Source organism: Apodemus sylvaticus, chromosome 7 (assembly GCF_947179515.1).
Source record: "Apodemus sylvaticus chromosome 7, mApoSyl1.1, whole genome shotgun sequence".
Taxonomy (NCBI): Eukaryota; Metazoa; Chordata; class Mammalia; order Rodentia; family Muridae; genus Apodemus; species Apodemus sylvaticus.
This window is the reverse complement of record NC_067478.1, coordinates 4842233-4868453: the sequence shown is the minus strand read 5'-3', so window position 1 is coordinate 4868453 and position 26221 is coordinate 4842233. Positions and strand designations below refer to the sequence as shown.

General features: G+C 43.0%; 1 protein-coding gene across 1 annotated transcript in view; it reads right to left on the bottom strand.

Moving 5' to 3' along the window:
- The window catches only part of Oxsr1 (oxidative stress responsive kinase 1), an 83952-nt gene that overhangs the window by 25266 nt on the left and 32465 nt on the right, over window positions 1–26221 (bottom strand). Inside the window, exons 4-8 of the mRNA XM_052187003.1 lie at window positions 21330–21471; window positions 12915–12970; window positions 8703–8812; window positions 6272–6373; window positions 3969–4102 (exon numbers count right to left, since the gene is read on the bottom strand). Coding sequence (XP_052042963.1) covers window positions 3969–4102; window positions 6272–6373; window positions 8703–8812; window positions 12915–12970; window positions 21330–21471 — 544 coding nt within the window. The remainder of the gene's footprint in view (window positions 1–3968; window positions 4103–6271; window positions 6374–8702; window positions 8813–12914; window positions 12971–21329; window positions 21472–26221) is intronic.

Sequence of the window (26221 nt, the reverse complement as noted above, 5' to 3'; positions counted from 1 at the left end):
TCAGTCATGCATGATCTTGTTTGGAGTAAATTCTTCATTATCAACTTTACAAGCTTTTAAAAGAGGATCACTAAAAATAAAGAATTTACTCTTCAAAGACCATACCTACACTTACCACATACATACCACGGAATGCTAAGCAATGCTATTTCTCAAAGCTAAGAGGTACAGAACACTGCTCAGGAAAGGTGTGTATCAAGGAGCTTGCACAAGCCTGGTAAGCATGTTCCTCTGAGTACAACGTCAGCCTGAACAGTTGCTCTTAAACGCTACTATGTATTAGAATGCCTGGGTGGTATTTTCAATTTCTCACCAAAAGCATAGTATTTGGGAGCAAGAGCCAGGTATTAGTAGTTCTTTAACCTTCCCAGGTAATTCCAACTAAACTTCAAGTTTGAGACCTACTACTTCTGAATTAAAAGATAGGAATGAGCAAATGACAAATGTCTATAAACTGAAATTAAACAGTGACATTCTTATTTTTTTCATTTGGTAGATTTCAATGGTGCAATGCCTTCTTTGCCAAAGATAGCATCTTACTATTCATTTCTTTGTTCTAGGTCCATTTCCTTTTTTCTAAAGTAAAATTTTTGTAAGAGTGAAGTCTAAATTATTATATATATAAAAAAGTCTTCCTTTCATGTTCACTCTTGAATAATACAAATGCGCCTGCCTGGAGAACTGACAGTTATTCTCACTCAGCATTACTTGTTCCAGCCTTACTGTCGAGAAGAGTCATGTACCTGCAGGCAGGTTAGGGTTCAGAGACTGCTGAAGCTACACACAAGGAGTGCACACATAGGAGAGAAGGTATGCTGGGTGGAATCTGAAACAGACAGTTTTTTAACATGGGGATTGAAGAACTAGAAAGCCCGTTCTAGATGATGATGATTACTACTACTACTAATACTACTACTACTTTATTTCTATAGATCGCATGTATCCAAGGCTAGCCTCACAGTTGGCTGAATTGCCACAGATGATCACTAACCTTCTCATCCTCCTAGTCCTTCCTTAATGCTAGGATGAAAGGCCTGTGCTAACACAATTTATTTCAGCTGTTATTTGAATTTCACTTCTCCATTCTCACTCGTCTCTCCTTAAGAAGTCTACACTCATACATTCGTGTGACTGTATATACAGGTTATCCATTTTATTACAGGAGACTTTGCACAAGGCTGGTTATGCTCCGATCTGTTTCTTCCTTTTGTGAAGCAGAAAACGGAAAGTGCTATGGATCTTGTGAAAACTTAGTGAGATGGCACATGGCATATGCTCACACAGCATGTGTGTATGTGTGTACGCATGCTTACATGGAACATGCCCTCACACGTTGATACACATCTGCTATAGTTAATCAGTCAATAGTTTGTTGTTTTATTTCATTTTTTCTGTTTAATGGAATTGTGTTTTGTTTTATTTGAACTTAAAATACTTAAACCATGCTTAATTCTATACTTCCCAGAAACATATATATATTGACTTATGAAAAAATTGAAAAGATAGTACACAATTCTTTCATATTCTTCACTAGCTCCATGAAGTTAACATTTTATGTATCCAAATTATAGTTATCAAGAAGTAAGCTAATCAATAACACCAGTACAATCTCTCCAACTAGAAACTACAGCTCTTTTTGATTTCTTCTGTTGCCACAGGCCTTTCTGTCAAGGTAACCGTGGCATCCCCTGTCACATCTATTCTCCAAGTCCAATTACTCTGGCCAGTCATGCTTTTCAACTTTTTTCTTCACTTAACACTTCTGATAAATACTGGCCGAGTATTCTATAGCACATTTCTCAGCTCGGGGCTCTCTGAGGTGAACAGCTTCACCCAGCAATGTGCCTTTCTTACGACACAGCTTCCAAGTTCATCATGCTGTCTGTACCCTTGATCATTTGGTGGAGAAGGTGCCCACCTCCCAAGCCTCGTTACTGTTAATCTCTTTCTTCACACTTTATTCAATCAGGAGCAAATCAAGAGTCCACCCTACACATTTTATCTGAATCTTTCAGTCCTAAAAGTCTTGCTTGATTCTTTGGTCAAGTCTTTTCCCATGGTTTTGATTTATGGTTTTAATAAATTTGAAGATTTATAATCTTTTCAACTACCAAGGCATTATCCAAACTTCTTAAAGAACTAATGCTACTGCATGCCAACTGGAGCCCATCTTATTACATTGTCACATGCCATGTGTGCTGCAGCTTGAAGCTGACAGCAGCTTGAGTTGGGCATGTTGGGCCAGGAGCTCTGGGATCTGGATTGGCAGGTGTTGGCATGCACTTCTGTAGCTGCCTAACAACAGTATTTCTATGCTTAAGAGGTGCTAGTTACACATTTAGTGTGGTGAGTACAAATTCAGACTCTCAATCTCTAGGAAATAAAGTCAAAACAATGAGAGATTTTTGTTGCTTCTTGGAAATGACTGAGAAGGGAGGCTTCTTGTAGGTAAGTGCTGTACATATATACAGAGGCAAAACCTCAAGGAGTATATTTTCTGATGGTCCACTAAGCAGGAACTCAGCTGAACATTTCCTCCAGGTGGACCCACAGTCCCAATTCTGAGAGTCACAGCATCAGAGTCAAAAACAAAACCTTGTAGAACATCAGACTGAGTAGTATTCTGCTGGTGGCCGCTGGATTAGTTAGACTTTCTACTGTAATTTATGTAGTCTTCACTATTTCTGGCACCTAAGGATCTTTACATTTGATGGATTTTTACCTATTACTTCTAGGTATTTGTTGGCTAGCTTGGCAGAAACAAAGGAATTCTCTATCAGTTTTATCCACTGCTGGAAAAACAAAAGAAATCCTACAAACACAAATGTGAACTTGGCTGCCTGTTTTCCTTACCCTTTCCAATATTTCTAACAGTAAATTCTGAAGCCCCATTACATATACTAGACACATAACCAAGGATGTCAAAGTCTTTTACTTTTGTTGACCTTTAGAGAAAACAGAATTAAGTAACTTTTAATATTAAGAAATGTAGTGGAATATACAGTCTGCTCGTGGAATCCCAGGAGAACTGCTCCAGGATCCCTCTGCCAACAGCAAAGCTCTGATGCTTGATCAATCCCTTGTATTTAAAGGGAATGCTATCTGTGTACAACCCACACAACTCTCCTGCACTTTATACCACCGCCAGCTTAACAAGCACAGCTGCAACTGTGCCAAGTATACGGTGATGCTCAAGGAATGAGGACAAAGAAAAGGCTGGTTGGTGATGCTGAGCTCGGATAGTCTGACGAGATCCTTGGATCCAGGAGCTGATGAATCTGTGGCTGTGGAGGTGGTGGATATGGGAAGCTGATACACACAGGAAAACAAAGTAAGACACAATGGGAACGCAGCCCCAAGGTACAGTGAATGAATTTCAGAGTGAAATTCCACCTCTATACTAGAGGTAGGGTGACCTGAAACCTAAAAGGTTCTACTCAGTGACATCACCCACAGCGCTGTTCAACACCATGGCACATCAACACCTCAGTCAGAAGCCTGCTGCTTAACACTCAATGTGTGTAAAGCCAACGAGGAAAGTATAAGACTTTGATTACTAAAATCTTTCCTACATGAAAAGTAAAATCATTTGACATGAAATGTGAATTTGTTACAGTCCTTTTGTTATTAAATTGTAAGTGGCAGTTATATTTTAAGTGAAGGTTGAGAAAAGAAAACCTTGTCCATTAACATGCCCTTTTACTAATACCAAATTGGCAAATAATTTCATAGTTTTAAGAAATTAAGAAATATCTGGGCAACTTAGATAATTATATACTTGTAAGTACACGAAAATAAACTCCATCCCTTCCAATTGTGTAAAATGGCCTTTATGAATGTTTCTAACATCTGTTAATTCATTTATTTTAAGAATAGACACACAATGTTGTGTGTACAAATATAATTCTTAGGCTTCCTGGACCGTTTAAGCATCAGAAGAGACATGTCATGTTTATCCAGTATTTTACCTTTTTTCTGGATCCTTTTGAAGGCACAATGAAATCATTTTTCTAAATGATTTTCCATATTTTTTCAGCATTTCTTTATCTTGAACACCAGTTTCCAAAGAAGGAGGATCGTTCTGGAGTGTCAGCATTAAAACCTGCGTAGCAAGAATTTTGCCGTCTTTAAAAACCCAATGATGTTATGTGACTATGTTTTTGTTTTAATCGTAGATGTGGGATATAGGGCTGCTTTGGACTGTCTACAGTTGCTAACTATGATTTGTCTCATACTCTAGGAGGGAAGTGATTTTTACTAGCTGCAAATGTTTATGATTGGAATTCTGGATACTCTTGAGAGTGTATAAATGGGAGAACTCCAAGAGAGCCTGTGGAGGCTGCTGCTCTCCCTGCTGCTGCTGGTTTTTGCTGTTGCAGTTTGTCAAGTGGTCTTAAGCAAAGAGAAGAGAAGAAGAAATTGGATATCCTGACATCAAAGATTGGACTTGCCCCAAGGAACTCAATGCCCCTAAGCAGCAGGAAGTAGTCTACTGAGGTCTATGACCCCTTTCTCCTCTAACCATCTTTCTCTCCTACCTAGTGTTGGGGGCGGGGGATGGGGGGGGGATGGAAGGGATCAGGGTGAAATGAGGGTTGGAAGGGAGGTAGATACAGGAACCTAATAAAGTAGCCCACAAAAGTATACCAATAAACCTGTAAATTTTTTCAGTACAGTATGAACATATGAAGAATTTTCAATATGGATAAAGCTTCCCAACACACAAGCAGATTTTACTTTCCAGTAGTTGACATCTAGGGGCTGGAGATGACCTTTATGAATGTTTCTAATGTTTGTAATTCATTTATTTTAAGAATACACACCGCCGGGCAGTGGTGGTGCACGCCTGTAATCCCAGCACTCTGGGAGGCAGAGGCAGGCGAATTTCTGAGGCCAGCCTGGTCTACACAGTGAATTCCAGGACAGCCAGGGCTACACAGAGAAATCCTGTCTCGAAAAAAACAAATCCAAAAAACCAAAAAACCAAAAAAAAAAAAAAAAAAAAAAAAAGAAAGAAAGACAGAAAACAAAGAGAATACACACACAATGCTGTGTGTACAAATGTAATTCTTAGGCTTCTTGGACCATTTAAGCTCAGAAACTGAGTTCAATCTGTAGAACTCACATAAAAAAGCTGGGTGTAGTGGTCTATGTCCATGATCCCAGCTAGGAAAGGGAAGTAGAACTTCGGGGAGGTAGTTCTTGGGGCCTGTTGGCCAGCCAGTCCAGCAAAACTAGCGAGCTCCAGGAGCTTCAAGGAGAAGCGCTGTCTCAAAATGTAAGAGTGACTGGGGAACATAGTTGACAGCATCCTCTGATCTCTAAAAGCATACACATACATGGGTATAAACAAACACAGGCACATGCACGCACACGCACAGGTTTACACAGGTACACAGACATACCATACAAGTTACCATCTAGGTCAGCTATGTGCACTTTATTAGCATGTGTGTGACCCTGGGCTCAAAACCCAGCACCACAACAAACAGTTTGTTCAGAGCCCCACGTGTACTGGACATTAGTTAAAAGCTATATATAGATGGTGGATTCCCACAGTGCCCACTGTCAACTGCTGTCAGTTGCTCATCTCTTCATGTCCATAGACATAGTTCTTCCATTGCCAAACTACTGTGAAAATAGAAATGTAAAAACCACAGCAGAAGACAGCATGGCCTCCTTAGCCTTACCTACTGCTTGCCCTGTTTTTCCTTGATTTCTCATAGTATAGAGCCTTCTCTTCCAGAAATTTCTGTTACAGAAGTCACAAAGTGTCCCTCTCAGTAACAAACCTACATCTGATCACATTCTTAGTTTGCATTCTCTCTGCCTCCCCTGCAGCCTTAGTTACACTGGCAGCAGAGCTGATGAATGGCAGGGGAGTCGAGAATCTAGGAGGTCGGGTAATAGACACCAAATGCAGTTAGACTCCACAGCCCTGTGCTCACAGAGCAGCAATTCTGTACAGTCTGCGAAGAACTAAATAAAAGGGTTCAATGGCTCTGATTCCAAGAGGCTGGGTACAGTGATGGCTATACATCATACTTATCACTTAAATACACAATCAAAAATGATTTAGCCTGGGTTGTTCTCTATACAATACAATGTAAAAATGGTTGTGTTGGTAATTTTATTAGAAAGATTATATTTTGGTATAATACACATAAAAACTCTAGGAAAACAAATAACCACAGGTATGACTGGCAAACATAAAGGCTCTGGAGAGCCACTGGGACACAAGCTGGAATGATACCTTGACTATGAGCCTCACCTTCATTGGTGGATATTTATGATAAGGAGCTGCCCCTGTGGCCAGTTCAATCGCCGTGATTCCAAAACTCCAGATATCAGCTTTAAAATCATAACCTCGGACCTGAAAGGGATTGGGGGAGATGGGAGGGAGAGACAGGTGCACAATTACTTTAACCAGCCTAAAACACTCTTACAAAAGGTTCTAGTGTGTCATGAAAAATTGGGGGTCGGGGTAGGCGGGAGTGAGGAGTCTCCCTGTGCAGCCCAGGCTAGCCTTGAATTTTTGATTCTTCTACTTCAGTCTCTTAAGTGCTAGGACTATAAATGTGCACTACCAAAATGCATTCATAAACTTTAACCCAGTAAACTATTAACTGTATGCTTATTTAAGATCACTGTAGTCAGATATTAGCAGTACTTATTAATTCTATATGAAAACACAGAAAAATGTTCATGATAAAGCACTTAAAAAAGTATGAAACTACGACGGGCAGTGGTGGCACCCACCTTTAATCCCAGCACTCTGTGAGGCAGAGGCAGGTGGATTTCTGAGTTCGAGGCCAGCCTGGTCTACAGAGTGAGTTCCAGTATAGCCAGGGCTACACAGAGAAACCCTGTCTCAGAAAAAAAAAAAAAAAAGAAAAAAAGTAAAGTATGAAACTATCATTAAGTTGGATAATGAGAAGGCACACTCTATTTACCAAAAACAAAACTAAACAAACAATCTAGACCAAGGTTTCCACAATCCTCCTTCTTTCGAAATGTGCTATGGCATTACTTTTTCTTTCTTCCTTCCATGTCTTTCCCCTCACTGACCTTTCCCCCCTTCCTTTCCCATCTCCCTTGTCCTGAGGTTGTTTTTGTTTTAGAACAAGATCTCATTATGTAGGCCAGTTTAGCCTGGAATTCTCTCTTTCCTGCCTCAGGCTCCTGACTGATGTAACTGTGTGCTAGGAATGGTATCATTATTACTACCTGTGGTTAGCTTTTAAGTTGTTGACAAGAACAAGCTGCTGGATCTCTTACCATCTCCACTGCCACCATCACATCACAGTCACACATTTTTAATCTTCCATACCGAGCTACAAAGGAGAAGGTTAGGTTGGTCTCCAAAGTTTGTAGTCCAAGATTTAAATTCAGTGGTCAATATGTGTGCTGTTCTGCCTTTGGTACAGCAGGAGGGTCTCCAAAGGAAGGTTTCCTCATGGACAATGTTCTCCATGTCCACAAGCTTCTCTGCCACACAGATCAGGGTAATACATCTGTGACATTCATGAATAAATCCCATACAGTGTTGAAAGAACCTGGAGCCTTGAGACATATACTGCTTTGCTTGTAATCTAGGAATCATTTACATGTGGTAGCATGGACGAGACCATCAGTGAATATATGCACACAAGAAGAAAAGAGCATTAGGACATGACCTTAGGAAACAATGTCTTCTTTTCTTTTTTGAGATGGTATCTGGCTATATACCCCAAGCTGGCCTCAACCTCATGATCCCCGTCCTAGCCTGTGCCTGGATAACCCATGTACCCTACCAAATCCTACAGGAAGATTCAAGAGGAGATAGAGCCAGGCCTGGTGGCGCATGTCTTTAGAGGCAAGAGGATCTCTGAGTTTGAGGCCAGCCTGATCTACAGAATGAGTTCTAGGACAGCCAGGACTACACAGAGAAAAGGTGTCTTGAAAAACAAAACAAAACAAAACAAAACAAAAGGAGTAGATGGGTCAAAAGAGGCCAGAGAAACAGCCTGACAGCAGGAGACCCATGAAGACAGTGTACACAGGAAGGGAACAGTGCTGCGTGCTCAACACTTCATGCATGAGGGAGGTGAGACAAGGACTGCAGAGCAAGTGCTGAAATCAGCAGTGTTGACTGCGGTGAAGCAGATGACAGAGGCTGCAGGAGCAGCTGCCGTGCAAGCGGGAAAAGAAGAGCGCCAGCAGTGAGAACTCTAGGTGAACAACCCGGGCATCTGGTCTGTACTAAGACACACTTTTGACGTTCTTTATTCCCTATTCCTTGGATTATCTTTGGTATAGCCTTGAGTTTCTTGTGTAGAGTGTAGTTTTTGTTGTTTGCTTTGTACTGCAATAATATCTTTCCTTAGACTAAGCTCTGAACCAATCAACAGAAACATGCAATCCATGAATCTAACATGGAACATCAATCAAACATAAGCACTAAGGTTAGTGGCTTGGTTTAACAACAAAATCCTGGGGCTGGAGAGATGGCTCAGTGGGTAAGAGCACTTCCAAAGGTTATGAGTTCAAATCCCAGCACCCACATGGTGGCTCACAACCATCCTTAAAGAGATCTGATGCCCTCTTCTGGTGTGTCTGAAGACAGCTACAGTGTACTTACATATAATAAATAAATCTTTAAAAAAAAACAAAACAAAACAACAAAATCCTGAACCACTTCAAAAGCACAAAACCCACAGTACCTGTTCCATAACTTCAGGTGCCATCCAGCATGGGGTGCCAACAAACGTCTTTCTCACTTTATTTCTGGTAATGTCACCACCAGTGGCTAAAAATGCACTAACACCGAAATCTGAAATAAAGCAGACAGCACAGCAGTCATTCCGGTCTGAACAGGAAATCTCCCCCAGGTGTCACCACCCTGGACTGGCTGCCAACAGCAGGCTTTGGGACAGGCTGGCCCTGAGGATTCAGTGTGTCAATGGACGAATCCCTGTACAGAGTCAGAGATGAAAGCAGCTGGCGAGAGGGTGTGGAGGCCCGGGCCTACTGGGAGAAGAGTGGCCAATGCTCTGGAAGGACCCCGTGATGCAGGCCCCTTCTCACTGCTCTCCGCTGCCTGACAGCCACACGCAGCTCCCGCCTCCCAAGCGCTCTCACCATGCTCTCATTCTGCTTGCCTCAAGGTTAGGGTTACCATCCAAATCAATGGGTCCAGTTAGCCCTAGACTAAAACCTATGAAACCAACTCACCCCTACACACACACACATACACACACACACACACACACACATACATACACACACATACACAATCAAGAGAATATATTTGAAATCAAAACTGAAAAAGTATTAATATCCAGAATATACAAAGGATAACTACATTCCAGTATTCCAGTACTAAAGAATCAGAAGCCAATATAGGCTACAAAGCGAGATTCTGTCTTTAAGGGGGAAAGAGGGGTGGGGTGGGGTGGGGTGGGGTGGAGTCTACAATTCAGCAGCAACAAAAAACACATTTAAAAGAACAGGCCAAATTCATAAAACTGACATAAATTAGATGACAAAAAAAAAAAAAACAAAAACAAAAAACAAAAAAACCCTAGAGCTTTAATTCAGCAGAGACAAGCTGATCTCCATGAGTCCCAGACTATCCTGGTCTATAGTGAGTTCCAGGAGCTAGGGCTAGCTATATAGTGGGGGAAAAATACAAAATAAAAATACAAAATAAAAAAATAAAATAAATAAAAACCCTGTCTAAAAAAAAACCTAGAAAATTAGTTTTGTTATAAATGTTGAGAAATTGAAACCCTTATGAACTGCAGATACAAATGAAAATAAATTACTATATGACATAGTGCAATACTTTTTTTTAAAAAAAAGTTACTGTAAAAATCATCATATGATTCACCAATTCTACTAAGACATACCCAGAATAAGCCAGGCATGGTAACACATGGCTACAGTCCTAGTACAGAAGATGGGAGGAAATCAGAAGTTCATGTTAGCCTGGGCTACATAAAATAAGAGAGAAAGAAAAAGGGAAGAAAGGAGAGGGGGAGAAGGAAGGGGGAGAAGGATGGAAACTGGAACTGACTGAGATAGTTATGCACAGTTTATAGCAACATTTTTCAAAATAGACAAAAAGATACACAATTTGACAATTCACTGATACATCAATGTGTAAAATGGGCTGTATGTGAATCTGTGGGTTGTAGTTTTAGGCATACAGCATCTCTTACAGCCACAGAACCTTAGACTTAGAGATGGTTAACATCAGTAAATTTTCCATTACAACACAACAAAAAAATCGTTTTAACTTAGCTGAAGAAACACTATTGGTAAAGTCTGGAAACAGGACAGGTGTGGGAAAGGGAAGAGACATCAGAGCTCTGTTCACTGGACAGACAGCTAGACAAAGGCCCTCGTGTTCAGCATATCTCCCCATATTATAATTTCACGACTGCTTGCTTTTTAGGTAACTATGGTTGTGTGAATTTTCATCATGGTATGCTGGTGTGAAAACCAACCACAGTTTATGTTTACTGTCTACTAGTAAAAGGTATTAGGGATGTCTAAACTCATGATGAAGATGACTGCTGCCCATGTGAAAGCACAGTCTACACAGTAGACACGATAGCTCGAGGTTTGCATCTGCACATCCTCCACTCTAATGAAGTCACTACAGCGACTCGTATTTCTCCCAACAGTCTAAGATCCTGTGTTTCTGCTCCACACCCATAGATTGGCTTTGCCAGGTGTTGTGGTCAAGCCAGTCACTTGATATTTAGCAGCTGCTTCCTGTTCAAGGCTTTACCCTGGACTGCTTGGAATGTTTGCTTTGCATCTTTCCCATCTTCATGTGTAGTACATGTATGTGTGTGCACAGGGAAGGGTGAGTACCTGTGCATGTCTGTGATGTTGCATAGAGTTCTCAGTCACTATGTCTGTGTGTGTGTGTGTGTGTGTGTGTGTGTTTGTGTGTGTCCATCTCATTTTTGAGACACAGTCTCTTACTGAGCCTTAAGCTCGTGGTTTGGGATAGATCAGCTAGCAGGCGAGCCCTTGAGAGCCTCCCGCCTCTGCTCTCCTCCTCCAGTCAGGTTCAGACACATGCCACTGCATGGATATTGATGCTGGAATTACCCTACTCTGCATCTTGTCTTTAGTGAAAAGTACATCTTTTGATAAATAGAAAGTTAATGTTAAAGGATTCAACTTTATGTTGGATAAATATTACCTTACTTCAGGATTTAAAGGTACAGCCGGGCGGTGGTGGCGCATGCCTGTAATCCCAGCACTCTGGGAGGCAGAGGCAGGCGGATTTCTGAGTTCAAGACCAGCCTGGTCTACAGAGTAAGTTCCAGGACAGCCAGGGTTAGGCAGAGAAACCCTGTCTCGAAAAAAACAAATCCAAAAAAACCAAAAAAAAAAAAAAAAAAGGTACTTGCCTAAATTATCTTTTAAAAAATTGAATATATTATCCTGATTCACTTGATTATTGTAGCAGTCTGGAACCAAACAGAAGGAGACTGTTTGGTCAAAACAGCTATCTGTGGGAAGACGTGAATTCCAGTCTGATCCCTAGGCTCTAAAACTCCCAGAACTATGCTCTCTAAAAGGCAGAGACTCCATGCCACCCTTGTGTTATCCCTTCCTAATGCTGTGATTTTAAAAAGCCACTCAAGGACACAGGGGTTTACCTGCCTCGTGATTCTAGGTTTATAGCTCACTCATATTTAGGAGTCAAGGTGACAGGAACCTGAAATAGCTGATCACAGTTTCTAGTCAAGACCAAACTCCCGCTAGTGCTCAACTGGCTCTCCTTTCATTCAGCACAGCAGCTAGCACATAAAATGGTGACACCCACATTTATGGTGAGTCAGTCCAGTTCAATTAACCTAATTCAGAAAATCCCCACATGTTCGTAGTACTAGCCTTCTGTCTAAGCTCCACCCCACAGTTACCTGACCCACTATAAAAGGGGCTGTTTGCCCCCTCCCCCTCCCCCTCCTTGCTGTCTTGCTCTCCCCTTCCCCCTTCTCTCCCCACTCCCTGCAACACACACACACATACTCATGGCTGGCTTCTTCTCCTCTATTCCTCTTCTCTCCTCTCTTCCCCCTTCCCCATCCTCCCATCCTCCCACCTCTCTCTCTGCCTCTACTACCCTCTTAATTCCACCCCCCCCCCATGCCCTGAATAAACTTCATACTATACCATCGTGTGGTCCTCAGAGAGAAGGGATGCCTCAGCATGGGCCCTACTGAGGCACCCCCTCCCCCCATACCTACACCTCAATAGAATACATCCCCCTTCTCTTTGTATTTTTATAAACACATCACATAGGCCACCTGATCTACATAATTACTTATGAAGACTTCTGTCCCAGGTTCTAGAGTAAGTTGACAACTAAAACCAACCATCACCCTGTATCATGTCTCACCAGAATATTCCTGTTTCTCCTTTAAATAAGCATGGGCTGCTCTGAGACAGAACCCTATCAGAAGACCCTACACCTAATGAAGGTGAAGAGTGGGAAAATAGGAAGCAATGAGTAATGGCCAGGAAAATACCTGAGTGGTAAAGGCCATCTTTAGAGGGTGCTTACACAGAAAGACCTCCTGAGAACAGGATCATCAGATACTGAGGAAACATAAACGACAAATAATGTGGTTCTGCTGGCTATTAATCAAAATACAAAGAACTGCTGTGAACCAGGTGGTGGTTCAGTAGATAAAGTCCGTTCCACACGAGCACGAGGCTCCCCGGCCCCCACACAGATGCTAGGCAGGCATGCAAGCTGCTTGTCATGAATGCTCAGACGCTCTGAGGCAAATGTGAAAACACATGCATGCATCTCAAATACTCAAACGCTCACACACATACACACACAGTGGCACGCTCATACACATTCACACGCCCTCCAAAAGCACAGCCCTGCTTGTAGTTACCTGCAATCTGCACAGAGCCGTCTTCTCCTAGAAGAATGTTTCCAGCTTTCACATCTCTTCAAAGAAAAAGACACCATCAAACATTTGTTCTTTAGAATGGCAAAATTCAAGCAACTGTTTACTTACAAAGCATTAGCAATATTTAAATATTGTTTTATATTAAAGAGTATAAAATCCAATAAATTTAAAAAATTTTTGCCGTTTATATTATAATCCAAACATAAAACTATAAGGAACATAACTTTTTAGACAATCTAGAAAACTAAAGCTCATTAAATATTGATTGGGATGATAATGACCAAAGAAAGCAACTCTCCTCTAGCCTCACCTAGAAACACATTAAATTTTTTCTATATAAACTAAATGCTAAAAAATGGTGAATCATTGTCTTCCCAGTTCCTCAACTCTCACTTCTTTGGAAGTTTTGCTATATAACTCAGGCTGGTCTCTCTCGTGATCCTCCTGCCTCAACCACCCAAATACATGGGGATAGGGATATGTTTTAAATATATTTTAAAGAAGGGGTAAGCTTCACATACTATAACTTTTCATTTTGTGTTTAAATAACAGAATAGGAATATATACATTATATATGTATATATACATACACATATATACACATACATATATTCACCTATGTGTATACTGACATAAAATACTTCTCAAAGGAATCAGAATAAAATGGCAAAAAGTGATCTTTAGACCAGAACACTGAAATTTAAGAAAAAGGTGTTTTTAGATGCTTTACATAAAAACTGAAAAGAAAATGTAATACCTTAAGCTTAGTATCCCATTATTAATTAACCCCTTACATCAGTGTAGTACTTTTGTTAAAATTAGTGAACACAACTAAGACCTCATGAACTAAAGCTCACAGTGGTAGTCTCAGGCGGAAATGAGCTCAAGCTAGACTACAGAGGAATTTCTGGTGGTTGGCTAAAAGCCGTCTTTCCTCAGGAACTTGTGAAATGAGTTCAGGCCCATCACTGACACGCACGTGTGATTGCACATGGAAGTCCATGGTGGTCCCCAGGGTCCTTGTCCCTTCTCTCCCTCCCTCTCTCCCTCTCTCTTTCTCTCTCTCTCTCTCTCTCTCTCTCTCTCTCTCTCTCTCTCACACACACACACACACACACACACACACACACACACACACACAGTGGACCCTTTGCCTCCCTGACTTCTATAGTATGCACTATGCTCACAGGCCCCCAGACTGTCTCTCAGCTCAGCTGCTCTCAGGACGCTCTTGAAGATAGCCCTGACCATGTCCATGTCCATGCTGTTTCTTTTTCTCTCGGTGATGTCTTTACTGTGCCCCTCACATCCACACAGTGTGTTCAGGTTCCCGTCTTCTTTAACCAATGTTCCTTTTCTATCCAAGACTCCATCCAGGACAGTTCATTACATTTAGCTGCCAGTTCTCCTAAGGCTCTCCACAGTGACAATTTCTCAGAGTGTCCTTGCTTGGTGACCGTGCAGTTGTGAAGGATATATATGTGACATATATATATGTTAGAAGGAGAGGAGAGGCATGGCGTTCTCACAGTGCCTGCATTTGAAAGGTACATTCAGTGTCAACAGTTCCATCTGGGGAAATTTAGAAGACTGGGTTTTTTCTATCCACCATTTTAATTTTGAGCTGTTTGAAGGCAGAAGTCACATGAGGTCTGTCTCACCTGTGTAGGTAATATTAGCATTTCTTCTAGGCTCCGCCCAACAGTTGCCTGGCAACAGCCAGGTAGGCCTGGCTTACTATGAAAGAGGCTGTTTGCACCCTCCTTGCTCTCGTGCACTCTCTGCCCTCTTTCCCTAGACCTTTCTCCCTCTCTCCCCTTCCGTGCCTCACATGTCCCTGGTCAGCCTCACCTCTCCTCCCCTCCCCATGCCCCAAGTAAACTCTATTCTATACCATACACAGTGCATGGCTGGTATCTCAGGGGGAAGGGATGCCTCCGCATGGGCCTGCATAGACACCCCTCCTACCCTATCTTGTTCTACAAAACATAGCCTGGCTTTTTTTGTTTGTTTGTTTTTTGTTTTGGTGCTCTTTGGTTCCTCATTTTATCCCTGCCCACCATCATTGGTTACTTCTTTTTTTTTTTTAATTGGATATTTTCTTTATTTAGATTTCAAATGTCTTCCCCTTTCTAGGTCTCCACTTCGGAAACCCCCTATCGCCCCTCCCCCTATGAGGATGCTCCCCCACCCACTCCGCCTTCCTGCCCTGGCATTCCTCTACACTGGGGCACTGAACAGCCTCAGGTCCAAGGGCCATTCCTCCCACTAATGTCCCAAGGCCATCCTCTGCCACATAGACAGCCGAAGCAATGGGTCCCTCCATGTGTATTCATTGGCTGGTGGTCCAGTCCCCAGGAACTCCAGGGGTTCTGGCCAATTGATATTGTTGCTCCCCCCCATGGGGCTGTAAACCCCCTCAGCTCCTTCAGTCCCTTCTCCAACTCCTCTATCAGGGACCCCACACTCCCCATGCTTAGTCCAATGGTTGGCTGTGAGCATCCACCTCTGTACTTGTCAGGCTCTAGCAAAGTCTCTCAGGAGATAGCCATATCAGGCTTCTGTCAGCAAGCACTTCCTGGCATCCACAAGAGCGTCCCAGTTTGTCAAACTGGATCTCCAGGTGGGGCAGCCTCTGGGTGGCCTTTCCTTTAGTCTGTTTCACACTTTGTCTCCATATTTCCTCTTGTGAATACTTTGTTCCCCCTTCTAAGAAGCACTAAAGCATCCACCCTTTGGTCTTCCTTCTTCTTGGGCTTCATATGATCTATGAATTGTATCTTGGGTATTCCGAATTTTGGGCTAATATCCAGTTATCAGTGAATACATACCATGTGTGTTCTTTTGTGACTGAGTTACCTCAGAATATTTTCAAATTCTATCCATTTGCCTGAGAATTTCATGAGGTCATTGTTTTTAATAGCTGAGTAGTATTGCATTGTATAAATGTACCACATTTTCTGTATCCATTCTTCTGTTGAGGGACAACTGGGTTCTTTCCAGCTTCTGGCTATTATAAATAAAGCTGCTATGAACATAGTGGAGCGTGTGTCCTTATTACATGGTGGGGAATCCTCTGGGTATATGCCCAGGAGCTGTATCGCTGGGTCCTCAGATAGTACTATGTCCAATTTTCTGAGAACTGCAGACTGATTTCCAGAGTGGTTTTACCAGCTTGCAATCCCACCAGCAATGGAGGAGTGTTCTTTCTTCACATCCCCGCCAGTATCTGCTGTCCCCTGAGTTTTTGATCTTAGCCAATCTGACTGGTGTGAGGTGGAATCTCAGGGTTGTTTTGATTTGCGTTTCCCTGATGACTAACCATGTTGAACATTTCTTTAGGTGCTTCTCAGCCATTTGAGTTTCCTCAACTGAGAATTCTGTTTAGCTCTGTCCCGTTTTTTAATAGGGTTATTTGGTTCCCTAGAGTCTAACTTCTTGAGTTCTTTGTATACATTGGATATTAGCTCTCTATCAGATATAGGATTGGTAGAGATCTTTTCCCAATCTAATGGTTGCCATTTTGTCCTATTGACAGTGTCCTTTGCCTACAGAAGGTTTGCAATTTTAATGATGCCTCATTTGTCAATTCCTGATCTTAGAGCCTAAGCCACTGGTGTCCTGTTCAGGAATCCCCCGTGCCCATGAGCTCCCCACATTCTCCTCTATTAGATTCCGTGCACCTATTTTTCTTGATTTATTTGCCAGATAGTCTGTGCTTCCCTTTCAAATTAAAGGTAATCTGTAGAAGCGGCTTCAGCCTAAGAGCAAGGACCAGCACCAGGCAGGCCTCCCATGCAACAAGGCAAGGCACCTTTCAGGATGCCAGCTAGAGCTGTCAGCTGAAGAGCTTGTTTTGTTGTTTTGCTCCCACCCCATACATATATACCTGAGACAGGGTCTTTCTGAACAGCCCTGGCTATCCTGACACTCACTCTGTAGATCAGGCTGGCCTTGAATTCAGAGATGCCCCTGTCTCTGCTCCTGAGTGCTGGTACTAAAAGCGTGGGCCACCATCACCAGACTAAAGAATTTGTTTTACTCTGTCCCAGACAACTCCAAGCAATTCTGCAGGCCTGAGGGCTGCCCTGCTTAGTGCCTCACAGCAGCACGAATCTGCTCTCACTGCTTACTGGGGTTTCTCATGCGCCAGCTACAGGTGCCACAAAAAAACTAAAGGGCATGCAATAGGCATACTTTGCTTTCTCCAGTTTATAGAAAATTTGAAAAGAGATTAAAGAAGCAAGATTCATAGCCAAAAGCTAGAATACACTAGATTAGCAACTCAGAGATGCCCAACACTTTTGTTACAACTAATCTCTTTGCTAAGAAAAACACTAGAGCACACTGAGAGAAAAAACTAGAACCTGTCCCTCCTAATCAGAATCTCTGAGGTCAGTGCTAGTCAACTACAAACCCACATTCCGGAACCAGGATCAGCCCCACCCTTCCCACCCTTAATGACTCAGTGCTTATGGCCAGCCCAGTCATTACTAACAGCCAATGCCACCTTTCCACTGTAGCTGGCTGTATTTCCCTTATGCGTGCTCCATACCCATATAAACCCGCCACCACGTGTGGGTTTTGTGGCACACCTTTGGCCCTATCACCAAGATACTCTTCATCACAGAACCCTTCAGTCAGTCTGAGCACAAGAATCGCATATCTTCCATCCTAGTCACAAAGAGGCAGAGGCTGGCAATATCTGTGAGTTCAAGGCTACTAGCTCTACCTAACAAGTCCCAGCCAGCCACAGCTACATACTGAGACCCTGTCTCAATGAAAACAGAAACAAAAAAGAAAACCTCAAAAATCTAGAGGGGGGCTGGAGAGATAACTTGGTGGTTAAGAGTACTAACTGCTCTTCCAGTGGTCCTGAGTTCAATTCCCAGCAACCACTTGGTAGCTCACAACCATCTGTAATAGAAAGGATATCCTCTTCTGGTGTGTCTGAATACAACAATGTACTCACAAAAAGTAAATAAATAGTTCTTTTAAAAAAAGGAAGGAAAGAAAAAGAAAAAGAAAAAGAAAAAGAAAAAGAAAAAGAAAGAAAAAGAAAAAGAAAAAGAAAAAGTCTAGAGAGCTAGACAAGGAAAGTAACTCTAGATAAAGACCTACAAAAACAAAAAACTGCACTGGATGTTAGGTAAGAGTCCCTGCTTGCCCCACTCTGCAACAAGGTCCCGCAAATTCCATTCCTCTCTCTGTCCAACCCCACCCACACAGAGAGCCTCCAAACAGACAAGGCCAAAAAGCCCAGTACCACATTACTGCCATCTGTCCCAAACCCCCTAGTCAGAAGTCATCAGCCACACAAGACCCTTGGCTCTCTACCACAAGCCTAGCAAGTGGCAGACTTCTCTTTTTAATTTCCCCACCATCATCTGCCCAAAGCTGGTTAACTTGCCCAGGAGCCCACTCCCAAAGAAACCTGCCTATTTTTACTTTTAATCTGGTCAAATTGGCTTATTTCTGCAGCAGAGAAAACCTATTATAACTGAACACACAAGAGAAAAAGCAAACCTTCTAAACATTCATTTCTGCCTCCCAATTCAGCTTTCTCCCAGACCTGATTAAAAGTCAGTGCATTTCAGAGCTGCTCTGAAACCTAAGCTACGTGGGACTTCTTGTTCTAGCTGCACTCAGAATCACCTGGAGAGCCTTTGATATCACAGGCTTTCTGGTTTCTTTTGTTTCTTGAGACAGGGTTTCTCTGTATAACAGCACTGGCTGTTTTAGAATTCACTCTATCTAGCAAACTGGCCTTGAACTCAGAGTTGCCCCTGCGCCTGCCTTCTGAGTGCTGGTCAAACACCATTGACTAGTTTGTGTCAAGGCTTTATTGCAAACCAATTAAATAAATCTCTGTCAGAAGATGCAAGAGGCAAAAATTCTTAAGAGTCTCCCAGGTGATTATGCTATGTCTTAAAGATTGAGAGTCAGGACTGGGGAACTGGCTCAGCTATTAAGAGCACTAAGTTCCCAGCAACCACATCAGGCAGTTCACAATAGCCTGTAACTTTGGGTCCAGGGATCCATGGTCCTCTTCTGGCTGCCCCACATACATGTCAGACACTCACACAAACAAAAATAACCATTAAAACATTTCTTTAAAAATTAAGTGTATGATTTGCAGTATATATGGGGTGGGAGGGGGAGTCATTCCAAACAATATGGAAAGCAATATACATAGAACACAAGAACATTTGTCAGTTTAGCAGAGGCCTTGCTCCAAAGACACCCTTTCCTAGTACAGTCACATGTATATAGGTATGTAGAGGTGTGTGTATGTAAAGGAGAGACAGACAACAGAAAGACAAACAGATACAAAGAAAAACAGGGAAATTTGTTGAATAAATTTATTCTCTATCTTGAGATTATCCTTGAAAAGTGAAGAAAAATAGGAGATTTTTTCAAAATCTTTAAATCTCAAAATAAAAAAATCTGTAATCGGTAGAGCTCTTGCAAAAAATGTTAAAGGCACTTCTGAGACCCCTAGGTCCACTAGGGCAAGCAGACCATTGTGAATGAAATCTCCCAGAAAGAAGCTACATCCTGTCCTCAAGTTTCACAAGGCTGATTATCTACTTACAACCATAAAGACCTGAGAGGTTAGAATGTTACTGGTTCAGAGACTGATTCAAATTTATCTGTGGCTCTCTTTAGCCCCCTGATTAGCCTGCCTCCCTACCCTGCTTGATCTAAGATGTTTGAGACTATCTAGCGAGACCTTTTGAACGGTACTTACTTAGCAGAGCACCAGCTCCCACCAACCACAACCTAAGAATTTATCAGACATCATCTGAGCCTGGAAGACTGGAACTGAGGTTTCCTCCTCTGCTGGAAACACCTACCTCGAATTTCTACCACTGTATTCGAAAAGTGTCTTGGTTTATGACCTTCTTTGTTCTGTTTCTATGAAGACTTCATGAAATTGCTATCTCACTGGAACATGACATTCAGGGTAACCTAATTCTGTGTTTCCAGACCATGAGCACTCACATTTGGCTATTTTTTGTGTCGTCTACATCCTGACGAGCAACACACCTCGGGTCAGAGCTCTGGCACTCAGACTCTGGTTAGAAGAGGTGGGCACCATCTGCAGTGACACTGGCAACAAAATTCACCTCCAGAGAGAGGGAGGGTTGCATTTCTAAATGGTATAGCCACTGCTAACCCCATAATTGTGCTCAAACAAGCAGCGGGTCAGTGAAAGGGGTGAGAGGACAATGGGGCAGGAAGAGTATCAGAGTACTGTTGCACACATGTAGTAAACTGTGAAAGAATTAATATTAAATAAAGACTAAAATGTTTTCCGAAAGGATCTCAACTGTTCCAAGTGGCCCTGACAACCTGAGGCTTCTCTACAACTGTCTCTGATAGACCTGACAACATGAAACATCTCTGTGATTGTCTCTGTAGTCAAGATGGTTATTGCCAGCTACAAACCAGAATACACATGACATTACAAAGTTATTTACTCAGATACATACATACACCCTTTAGAACTGGGATTTTAGCTGGGCGGTGGTGGCGCACGCCTGTAATCCCAGCACTCTGAGAGGCAGAGGCAGAGGCAGGCGGATTTCTGAGTTCGAGGCCAGCCTGGTCTACAGAGTGAGTTCCAGGACAGCCAGGACTACACAGAAAAACCCTGTCTTGAAAACACCAAATCCAAAAAAAGAACTGGGATTTTATTAGTTTGTCTGCTTGTTCATTTAGTGATAGAGAAACAGAAAATTTCAAGGAGCATCTTTTATAAAAATGTTGAAAGTGCTACTAAAAAAACCCTAAGGACCTGTGTGTGCCAATTCCCTACCAAGCAGCGCGCGCACACACACACACACACACACACACACACACATACCATTGTCTTAAGCACTTTAAGAAACAGAAAATAAAATGGAAACCAATATTTCAAACCAGTGAGTGTCTTCTTGGCAGAAAGTAAGTTTGTTTTTTTCATTTTCTAACTTTACTAAAATACTTACCACTTTTGTCTGTTTGTTCTTTGAGAGAGGGCCTTACCATCTTGTCCTGGCTGTCCCCATCCTGCATGTAGACCAGCCTGTCCTCGAACAAACTCAACAGACATCCACCTGCCTCTGTCTCCCAAGTGCTGGGATTAAAGACATGCAGTAAGCCGCCATTGACTGACTTACTTATCCATTTTGTTTGTTAATATTTATCACTTTCTTAATAATTATAGGTTGTATAATTCACACTGTAATAAGCAAAACAAAATGAAACTAGCAATGCAAAAAGTACAGGGCTCAGAAATAAAACAACTTCATAAATGAAAGCGAGTGTCCTCAGCAAGACAAAGCAGAGCAGGCGCTTGTCCCCGGAGGCCAGAGGGAGAGCCCCCCTTGAGCCCCCCTTGGCATGGCGCACCTGTGAATCTGCCCATTCTTGTGCAGGTACTCCAGCCCCTCTAAGACCTCTCGGAGGATGGTGGCGATGGTCGGCTCATCCAGAACTCCACTCTTATGCTCCCCCTTCGCCACGATGTGTTTAATGATATCCAGAACAGAACCTGAAAGCAGAAAACACAGCCTCTAAAAATGCTAACTCATTCAATAACTCAGACCACTTAGAATAGTCACATAAATTATGTAAGAAAGAAAGAAAAAAATAGCAAATACAAGGAAATACAGATGCTTCAAACTGGAAATTCCAACCTAAAACAAAGAGTAATTAATACCTCCATGATATGCTACACTAGTGTGTCCTTTAGGTCTCTAATGAGAACTTGGAAAGGTTAGTGTAAGATTTCTAGTCACCTCTGAAGAATCCCTTGGGTAAACCACACCCATCAGTAACACTCTAATACAAAATATCACAAACCAAAGACATTTTCAACCTAGATTAGATTGTGTAGTATTTTATAACTAAGAATGAAAAATGCAATTGAACTACAAGTCAAATCAATGAAGAAACACATGGAAAATGAAAACCAAAGCTATTCTTAGTTGTCAACTTGACTACATCTAAATTAACTATAACCCCAAATGGAGGGGCACACCTGTCAGGGTCCACATCCAATCCTGATCTCTAATCTGGGACACACTCCTGCTTAAGTCTACATAAGGACATGGAAACCTCACTCTGCTATCACTAGCAAACCCACTCACTCCTTCACTGGCATCAGACTTCTGGAAACTAGCTCAGACATCCAGACTGCTGGATTGAACACCTACCAGATTCTTGGACCTTCTGTTCATAGGTAGCCACTGCTGGATTAGCTGAACCACAACCTGCAAGTCATTCTAATAAAACCCCATTTGTACAGAGAGAGAGTTACCTCTGTAAGCTGTTACTCTCAAGAACCCTAATACAATAATCAAGTCCATAAGTAAACCAGGCAAGGCAAAGGTAAACAGAGAATAGAAGTGACGTCAGATCTCCCTGAAGTAATGCCCAGATGTTTCAGCAGTCCAACTCCTTCCAGGGTGACGGTGAGGCTCAACAGGCACAGCAGGCACACACACACACACAGCACTGACCACCAAACGGCTTGCCTCCATGCACTATTTAACATCTACACTCTCCCTCTTTCTCTAAAATTTTTCTTCAATAAAATAAAGCCACCTGCCAGGCGGTGGTAGCACATGCCTTTAATCCCAGCACTTGGGAGGCAGAGGCAGGCAGATTTCTAAATTCCAGGACAGCCTGGTCTATAGAGTGAGTTCCAGGACAGCCAGGGTTATACAGAGAAACCCTGTCCCCAAAAACCTAAATAAATAAATAAAGCCACTAGGTCCCACTGAAAATGTACTATACTGCATACTCTTGCTTAACTCACCTGAAGAAGTTAATTTAAATACATAGACAATCATAATCCAAGAGGCCAGTGGGGCAGCTTGGTGGTAAAGTGCCCTAGCCTCAGTTCCCAAAACCAAATCACTGTACTGTCAACACGAGCTTCTTTTAGAACCAACGACCTGAGTCAAGTGTGGAGGCTCATAAATACAATCCTAGCACATGGACAGTACAGCAGGAGGGCTGGAGCTGAAGACGGTGCTCAGTGGCAACAGAGAGCGCAACAGCAACCTCACCTGCAGGAGATATGGCCTCAAACGTCCCCTCTTAGGCAAACAGTCCATGACTCAATATGTCTGATTTAGTACAACAATACCACCACCACCAACAACAACACCACCACCACCAACAACAACAACAGAAACCAAGTGCTTAAGAAAAAGAACTGACACTGAATCCTGTGCTAAGGCTTCTAGAAGGCTTTTAAGCCTCTGGAGCAGTTCCCAGAAGACATCCATGATAACATTCAAGTGGGGTCAAGCCTGGGGCCTCAGTAGGCAACATTCCCTACAGACTAAGCAGGAAGAGAGCAAACGAGAGAGAAGGAGGAGAGAAAGCAGACTAGAGAGACTGAACTTCAGTGCCTGAAGGATGAATACAGGAAGTCATTCCCCCACTGCTCTTGGAGGCAGAGACAGGTGCATCACTGAGTTCAGGGGTCTGCGGAGTGAGTTCCAGGGCAGCCAGAGCTACACAGTATAATACGGGCTTAAAATGAGAAGGAGAAAAGGAAGGATGTACTCCCTACCTGGCGTTCCAGCACCCATGCTGTATGAAGAGAAGGGAGGGGAGGGAAGAGGACTGAAGAGGGCAGAGCTGGTTGCAAGCAAGTCTCATTACTCCTGCGTCTGGGAGCCAGCCCACTACCACTAGGGACTCCAGCAGCAGATGGGCACTTTATGCTGTCTAGAAATAAGGACCCGGGGGGTTCAAATGCTATACAACACTTCCTAGCACACTGCCACAGGACAGCTTCCTTTCCTGGACACACCGCCACAGGACAGCTTCCTTTCCTGGACACCGCCACAGGACAGACTCCCTTCCTGGACACCGCCACAGGACAGCCTCCCTTCCTGGACACCGCCACAGGACAGCCTCCCTTCCTGGACACCGCCACAGGACAGCTTCCCTTCCTGGACACACCGCCACAGGACAGCCTCCCTTCCTGGACACACCGCCACAGGACAGCCTCCCTTCCTGGACACCACCACAGGACAGCCTCCCTTCCTGGACACCGCCACAGGACAGCCTCCCTTCCTGGACACCGCCACAGGACAACTTCCCTTCCTGGACACACCGCCACAGGACAGCCTCCCTTCCTGGACACACCGCCACAGGACAGCCTCCCTTCCTGGACACCACCACAGGACAGCCTCCCTTCCTGGACACACCGCCACAGGACAGATTCCCTTCCTGGATACTCTGCCACAGGACAGCTTCCCTTCCTGGACACCGCCACAGGACAGCCTCCCTTCCTGGACACCACCACAGGACAGCTTCCCTTCCTGGACACTGCCACAGGACAGCCTCCCTTCCTGGACACACCGCCACAGGACAGATTCCCTTCCTGGACACTGCCACAGGACAGCCTCCCTTCTTGGACACCACCACAGGACAGATTCCCTTCCTGGGCACTGCCACAGGACAGCCTCCCTTCCTGGACACCGCCACAGGACAGATTCCTTTCCTGGACACTGGAACTTATAAATTTGTAATCCAGATGGCTTAGGGAAAAGTTCAATTCCCTTGAATTTAACAAACACGTTAAACCCTGAAGCAAAGTGACCAAATCATTGACAGCTTATGTTCACTCAAAAAGGCCACAAGAACTACTTAGCAAGAACATAAAGTCCTGTTTGAAACTTGAAGAATTTTTTTAAAAAAGACTAGAAATGGGGAAACTCCTGATAGAATTTAAAATCAACAAAATGTATTCATTTGACAATTCTGCCCATGTTTTATTCCTCAAACTAAGGTCTGTCATAAGTTCAAGAACAGCCTGTACTACACAGAATTCCAGATTAGGCTAGCCAACAATGAGCTTCTATCTCAAAACACCAGAAAGCAAGCAGGCAGGCTGGAGAGATGATTTAGTGGTTAAGAGCACTGACTGCTCTTCCAGAGGTCCTGAGTTCAATTCCCAGCAACCACATGGTGGCTCACAACCATCTGTAATGGGATCTGATGCCCTCTTCTAGTGTGTCTGAAGACAGCTATAATGTACTCACATACATAAAATAATTCTTTAAAAAATAAATAAATAAAAATAAAGCAAAACAAAAAATTAAATAAAAACTTCAAGGAAGTCCTATTATATTATTATCTAGAACTTGTTATACAATAGTCAGCCACAGTGGCACAGGCCTTTAATCCTACAGCTGGAAGGCAGAAGCAGGCAGATTTCTGTAAGTCCAGGGCCAGCGGATCTACATGAACTCTAAGACAGCCAGTACTATCTACATACAGACACCATACCTCAAAAAAAAAAAAAAAAGAAAAAAGAAAAAAGAAAAAGACATGATCTGCTATTTTGCTGACTTCAAGGAGCTATTTGTCTGACATCATGGTCTGGGTTAGCACTTCTATCGTTGTGATGAAACACACTAACAACGTGAGGAAGACAAATTATTTCAACTTACGGCTTTCAAGTCACACCTCACTCCTGAGGAAAGTCAGGACAGGAACTCACACTGGGCAGGAAGCTGGAGGCAGGGGCTGATACAGAGGCCATGGAGGATGCTTTCTCATAGCACTGATATGGGCGGCACCATCACAGTGAGAGGGACCCTTCCCATCATTAATCAAGAAAATGCACCACAGGCCTGGCAGTAGTGGTGCATGCTTTCAATCCCAGCACTTGGGAGGCAGAAGCATGCAAACTCTGTGAGTTCAAGGCTAGCCTGTTCTCCAAAGGTATTCCTGGATTAAGATTCCTTTTCCCAGATGACCCTAATGTGTCATCATTCAGGCTGACATGAAAACTAGTGAGAGCATATACAACACAGAGCTGTCCACTTGATTTATTCAACAACATATAGCATTCACTCAAGTGACGGTGACCACAGTCTCCTCTCCTCAAACATTAAAGTTACACAGAAGATTTCGTTTGAATTGAAACAAAGCTGAAGGTAAATATGGTAAGCAAAAGAGACTGACGATGGCCACTGACAGCCCAACTGACCCAGTTAACTAGAGAGACTGGCAATGGTGACTGACAGCTCAACTGACCCAGTTAACTAAAGAGACTGACAATGGCCACTGACAGCCCAACTGACCCAGTTAACTAGAGAGACTGGCAATGGTGACTGACAGCTCAACTGACCCAGTTAACTAAAGAGACTGGCAATGGTCACTGACAGCCCAACTGACCCAGTTAACTAGAGACTGACCCAGTTAACTAAAGAGACTGACTCAGTTAACTAGAGAGACTGGCGATGGTGACTGACAGCTCAACTGACCCAGTT